This window comes from Cyprinodon variegatus, unplaced genomic scaffold (assembly GCF_000732505.1).
Source record: "Cyprinodon variegatus isolate N-32 unplaced genomic scaffold, C_variegatus-1.0 Scaffold109, whole genome shotgun sequence".
Lineage (NCBI taxonomy): Eukaryota > Metazoa > Chordata > Actinopteri > Cyprinodontiformes > Cyprinodontidae > Cyprinodon > Cyprinodon variegatus.
The window spans coordinates 343280-350067 of record NW_015150562.1 but is presented as its reverse complement, the minus strand read 5'-3'; the positions used below and the strand labels follow the sequence as shown (position 1 = coordinate 350067).

The 6788-nt window shown below is 42.1% G+C and overlaps 1 protein-coding gene across 1 annotated transcript in view; it reads left to right on the top strand.

Moving 5' to 3' along the window:
• The first annotated feature begins 2276 nt into the window (after positions 1-2276).
• arhgap23 (Rho GTPase activating protein 23) overlaps positions 2277-6788 on the top strand; it is a 78309-nt gene continuing 73797 nt past the window's right edge. The window contains exon 1 of the mRNA XM_015374814.1: positions 2277-2675. Within this exon, the coding sequence (XP_015230300.1) occupies positions 2667-2675 (9 nt within the window). The 5' untranslated portion in view covers positions 2277-2666. The remainder of the gene's footprint in view (positions 2676-6788) is intronic.

The following is a 6788-nucleotide window of genomic DNA, read 5'->3' as shown; positions in this document are numbered from 1 at the left end:
GAAAATGCACAAAATAATCAACATTAATCAACCGAATGACCAAGTTCTGAGGTCCAATGATGTGTCCACAGAAGAAAAACAACAAACAAACTCTGAGACAAATGATGTGGTCTGCTTTAGAATACAACAACACCGTTTTAAGCATTTTTCACTTGTACAGCTGAAAATAAATAACCTTGTGGGAAACATATTTTTTTCAGTAAATTTTGTGATTCTAAAGGAAATCAAAGAAACATGCTTTCTTTGCAATCTAAAAAAGATGCAGCAACATTTTATATTATAATAATATAATATCTGCTCAATAAATTAATCTCTATTTAAGAGGATTACAATAATCAAGATGATTAAAGTACCATCTAAAACTGTGTCCTACAGAGAATTTGACTTATTTAGGCTTTATTCATTACAAGCAGGACATAGATCTTACTACAAATAGCCTAAAGGTGGAATCATCCAACATTCTTCTTCACTATAAAGTCAAGTGGGAGAAAGAAAAAAGAAAAAGGAGGCCTAAAAGGGATCCCTGTGGAACACAGAGAGGAGAGGAAGATCCTCCAGACTAACCCTGGAGGTTTGCTTAGTCAAATATAATTTGAATCAACTGCCGTGCCTGAGATCAAATGCAGCAGTTTAGAACAAAACCACAAACAGATGCATCTGCCTAAATCTGTTGACACAGTATCTTATTAAACACATAAAAATCTGCTGATCTTGTGTTATCTTAACCCATTAAACTAGAATTATTAAAACAATTATCTAATTTAGCTTATTTACATAGTGCCAATTCAAACATGTCATCTCAAGGCCCTTTACAGAGAAAATTCAACCAGATCATACAGTCAAATTGATTCAAAGTTTTCTATCTGAGGAAAAACCAGCTGATTGCATCGACTCGTTGACTGGAAAGCAATCCCTCACACCAAGCATGCTTGTAGTGACAGTGGAGAGGAAAAACTCCGGGAAGAAAGCTCCAACAGAATCAGGCTCGGTGTGAGTGGCCATCTGCCGAGGTCGCCTGGGGTTCAAGGAGATAGAAGCAGACAAACAGAAAGAAGTAGAGATACAAAAAGCTAATGTCAACCAACTTCACATGCCACCCCATCCAGAAACCACACAGCCAGGCAGACGAGCTCTCAGCCTGCTCCCATGTCAGAGGATGAAAGAGAGCACATACAGTTAGTGACACAGAAACAGGACTACACTGAAAATCTGAATATCTATATAAAAACATATTTTCCAGGAATGTTAGACACTATGCATTCTAGTATAGTACTTTTGATTAGATTTTTTGCTGAACTTGTCTGCATCATTGCTTTTATTTACCATCCATATCTTGTCAGCCTGGAGCAAAGGGGTGCAATACTGGGTTTAAACAGATGAGTTCCAGGGTTGCCTTTACTATCACAGCCTGGTAGAAGGTGGAGATTAATGTTTTTTGTCCTTGAAAGCAAAACATAAAATCATTGGGTGTGGTTTCACACTTTTTTCATTTCATGGCAACATGTAAATTCCAGCAACCCCTCCGTCCAATGCAGGGGTTTTTGGAGGGAATTTAAAGGTGGAATTAAGCATAATGATAGAATACCTCCAACAGGAGCGTAGAGAGGGGGAGGGAGGACAGAGAAAGTGCAAATTAAGGAAAAGTCGACAATGAAAGACTAAAATTTGTGGGAGGGGGTGCCTGTGAGAGAAGCCATGGCCTTCGGCTGTGTAGTGGGAATCTCCCATGTGTAGCACGAGAGGGAAACAGCAGAGGATGTCTTTTTCCTGCCCAACCAAGAATGCCCGGACCTCAAGGTCTCCCTTTTTTCTAAACTTATTGTAGTAATGATATATTTTGTGGGGATTTGATTTGTTTTGGTTTGTCCCATTCAGACTCATGAAGTGAAAGAAAATATTCCTTCCTGGAAAACATATCTGACTGAACTACAGGTCCCAACATGCGCCCCACACAATAGTAGGCGGGCACCAGGATTGCTGCCAGCCAATGGCTTCGAGCAGGGATCTGTGGTTGGTGAGCTGCAAGGCAGCTGTTGTCAATGGCAACAGAGGTTTGCTGAGAAGCATGAGCTGGACAGCTGGTAGAGGGTCCCTCGGTCCCCTGCCAAGGGGTCACGTGGTCCCCTGGCAGCCAATCTTAACCCTCCGCCCTCCTCTCTGCCTGGCTCCTTCTCTCCCATTTGCTCGTTCTGGCTCCCTTTCAGCTGCAGCAGGAGGGGGAGGGGAGATGGAAAGAGAGGAGGGAAGTGGCGACAGAGCTGGAGGGAGGGGGGCAAGCTTGCAAAGGGAAGGAGTGAAAGAGCTTGAGAGGGAAAAGCGGGAGTCTGTTCAGCTTGCATGGTTATCCACGATAGAGGTTTCCCTCTTGCCCCTGCAGCTGCCATCCCTAGTGCAGAAAGGGAAAAGCATAGGGCAGGAGATGGATGCTTAGTCTGAGGTGTCACACTGTCACCCTGAGAAAACACAAGGAGACACAGAAACATGCCTCTGTGGAGATGTGCAACGGTGGCTGCTGGCTGCCCGGCTGCCGCGCCTCTTTGAGGACAAGACAGCGCAGGGTTTCTTTTGGGATTACTGAACAAGGACACTGAAACGAAAAAGAGGACGCATCCGGAGATCTGGGACCATGACTGGGAACAGGAGGAGGGAGAAGGCTCACTGAAATCATGGACCAGGTGAGGATGGAGGGAATGAAGGGCGGGAGGGGAGTGAAGGGGACAACCACCCTTTTCTGCGTAGCCACACCTTGTAGCAACTGCAGCTCCATCACATCCATCACCCCTCTGTTTTCTCTTTCTCCCCAAAGTGAAAACAAAACAAACAGCGGAGCATGCAGCCCATCCTACAAGGCTGTTTTATTATATGTCAGGGCATCAGAGGTGATGCCACCAGGCCTCTAGAGGGATGACACAGCTCCTAACATCATCAATATGTAACCATCACACCTCAGGAGTGGGATGAGGTAAAAGTGGGGTGTGGCTGTCATGAGGCAACTGTCACCCTCAGCCAGGGGTCATGCAACAATTAGATGCATTTCCATTCATTCACAGAAAGTGTGTAAGAGCGCTCCCCTCACGCCTTTAGCACCAAGACCCACCTGCAGCTGCACTTGTTTACTTTTAGAGACAGCAGGGATGCATCACCTAAACTTTCCCCTTTCAGTTATTTTAGGGATGTTTTCTTTTTTAAGATGCGGTTTGGGTGTGGTGAAGAGCACCTGCTGGGGGTTTTGAATTTTTAAATGTTTGGAGAATGATTACCTCATCTACCCCATTTCCACCCCTCTTTGTCTCCTCTGATGCTTCATTTCCTCTCCCCCCCTGAGGTGGAAGTGGTCTGAGCATCAGGTTTGGATGAGTGGGAGAAGTAACCAGTGCTAAACATTTGATTAAGATGAATTATGCATGTTCTCCATCTGATTATATCAGAGGAACCTCTCTGGTTAGAGATGATGTAACCCTTCTGAGTGTGTTTAAATGAGGAGGCTCTTTACTGTGCCTTGACAAAAAAGGATCGTTGCTCCTTGAATTTCTGTTTCTAAAAACTTTCATGTGTCTAATTAAAGTGTAAGGAAAACAATTGTTTTACTCTGACACCAATTAATAAAATCAACAACTGATCAAGTCAACTAAATAGTCACTTTTTTTAGGTTTGTGGATGACATGCAAAACACCATGTGAAGAGGAAAGCTAACATCTACAGTGAGACATGGTAAAGGCAGCATTATGATGTGGGATCAGGCAGCTCGTCAGAGATGATGGAGATATTGATGGAGCAAAGTGCAGTTTATCTCCCAAGAGGGCAGAAATCTACAGCTGACTTCAGCATATTCACCTGTTAGAAAGGTCTAGTCAAAGTCCAAACCTGAATGTAGAGCCAACCAAAAGTGGATGATCATAGCTGAGTTATGACTAAGCTTACAAAAAAGAAAAGTAGAAAAAAACGATTAAAATGTTTAGATTTGATATATTAAATTCTTCGCCTTAATTGCCTTGAAGAGAATCTTGGCTCTGTGTATTTGGCAGCGTTTTAGTTGATGGAGTAATTAATATCCCTTTGGAAGCCACAGGAAAAAGGAACCATTTTTAAGACTGCAAAATGCTGACATGGCGCCGCCTTGTTGCAGCACTAAGGCCGGGTTGGTGTCTTTGTAGCGGATGGCATTTATTGTCGTGATATGATACGGTTAAAGCACTTCCTGTTCATCATGTGGCATTGTATTATTGTCATCTGTGTGCAATGGCTCTAAGGGTTTATCTCTTTCTGAGCATTTCCTGCATCAGGGCCCCATTACAGGACAGTGTCTTAGAAACATTCAAGGACCGACTGTCAGATCTGAAGCCCAAACATGCACTAACATTGCTGCGCGAGTATAAACACAGGCATGGGGTGTTTACTACAGGCATGGGAAGTTTAAAGCTAACTGTCATGCAGCATCTGAGCTCCTTTCCTCTCATCTTACAGATATGCACTCCCAGCGAGAAACTGTTGTCCATAAAGTTGGGTTAGGATCCTACTGCTGGCACATGTTTTATATAAATAGTTTGCAAATATAAAAAACTGTATTCATGCATTGCCTTGCAGAAGTATTCTTAACACTCAAACTTAGTTTGTTCTTTTCATGTTGTGACTACAAACCATAATGGAACCAATAGTGAGATACATTTATAAAGAAAAGGATTAATAACAATTATCACAATAAAAAAACAAAGTTTTCATATATTAATCCTCTGTTTTTACTTCAGTCTTTTGGGGTGGGTGAAACTTACACACTCTCTTTTTGTAAGCTAGGTTTTGCTTAGCCATCATGCACTAATACTGGAACCTTGACTGTTAGGCCTTTCACATATACTCTATAGTTCCTGCAATGTACATAGGTGAACATCCACCCGGTTCAAGTCTTTGACACTTTCAAACAGATTTTCTTCCCAGACTGTCCTGCATTTTGCTCCACCTACTTTCCTATTAACACTGAGCGACTTTGTTTGATATTGCAGAAAAAACGGCACCATGGTGCTCTTTAGGCTGCAGTTTTAGGCGTAACGTAGGCCTCTATTTAGGAGCAGGCACTTTATCTGTGTCCCCATGGTGTCACGGTTTTGGTTCTGTTTAGTTTCCTTCTTGAGTTTTCATTGGTTTTATTTCCAGTTTCATTCTAGTTGTTTTCGGTTGTATTTGAGTTCTTATGTATTTCCTATTTACCCTCTGTTTCCCTCTTGTGTCAGTCTCCTTCTCCTACCTCCCTTCTAGATTCTTCTTTCCACACCTGCTCCCAATGTGCTAATTAGTCAAGTCTTTTCAGTCTCCTATTAATATTCCTCCTCTTTAGTTACTGCTTACTGAGTACTGTTACTGTTACTGTTTTCCCTGATGTCTCCTGGATTTAGTTTTTTCTCTGTATTATTTTTGTGGACTTTTGCTTCAGTTGACACCATTCGGATCATTAAATCTACAAGAAACCACTTCTGCTTCTTTCTCTGCATTTGGTTCCTCAAAAAATCTCCACACAACCTGACACATGGGTGTCTTGTTGATAACTGGGGTTCATCTCCATGTGTAATAATGTTCCACATTTGTAGATTCCCATTTTGAGAGATTACCGTATCTCACCTAAGCTGAGGATTTCTGCAGCTCTTCTGAACTCTGATTTTTGCTTTTCTCGTCGGATTCTGCATGTTTGGCTGAATGGTTTGTGTCCTTTAGTTTCCACATGTTGACATAACCACAGCCTTTTTAAAATGATAGATTGAATGTATATGAAGGTTCCAGGTCATGGCCAAGCTTGAAAAGTTCACTTTGGGCATCAGGATGTGAGGTTTTCTAGAAGCTGTTTCCCATCTCATCCAAGAGGGTCCTCATCCTCCTGGATGAGAGACAAAAAAGTCTAATAGAAAACTTCACATCCTTTTGCCTAAACTGAAGTTTTAGAGCTCGATAGATTGAATACTGCTGTGAAAGGCTCTAAGCTTAGGATATTTTTCCATAACCGACTTGTGCCTTAAACGTCTCCAAAATGTTAATGTTCTGCAAAAGAGGTCTAAAGCAGCTGGATTAATGCATTGGATGCTGCATGATATCAGCGTTGAATTCCTCTTCTTGTTATGCGTTTGGCCGATATTATTGGTTTATTACAGTTTTCACAGAATAGGCTTTTTCCTGAGAAAGACTGAAACGTTAATCCAGTGTCATAAGTGCTCAGTGATCAATAGTCATTAAGGGAAATCAGGATGTGGCGAATCGGAGCGTTTGGACATGGGGCTGCGTGACCACATCCATCAGACACAAGCAAACAACATTTTCTGCTTTAAAAGCCTCCACTTAGAGAAACACTTTATTGTTTCTTGAAAACCTGTTTCTCCTGAAAGTGTGTCACAGCAGAACCAGAGAATCTTTCATATGAGCCACTTTAAAGGCAACATGAGTGACTTTTTTTGTGTTTGTGCCGCCATCTGGACAAAACTCCCTGGAGGCTCGTTTTGACTTGTATGTTTGTGTATCTTTGAGTTTGTCCGTGGAGGTCTGTTCGACTTTCGCTCAGATTTTTCTTGCCATGGGCTTTGTGTTTTTTTCCCATAGATGTGACTGAAATGGAATGCATTCAGAATTAGCTCAAAGCGAAATAACCATGCAGGGAGATATTTTATGGGAGCAAAACTTCGTGTGTGTTGGAGAAAGAGGAAAAAAAATGGTCTTACAGGGTTACAAATGAGATAGTGAGAGGGAATGTGAAAGACAGCGTGTGTGTGAAGAGAGCAGACAAAAGGAGGGAACAAGTCTGCAACAGGTGG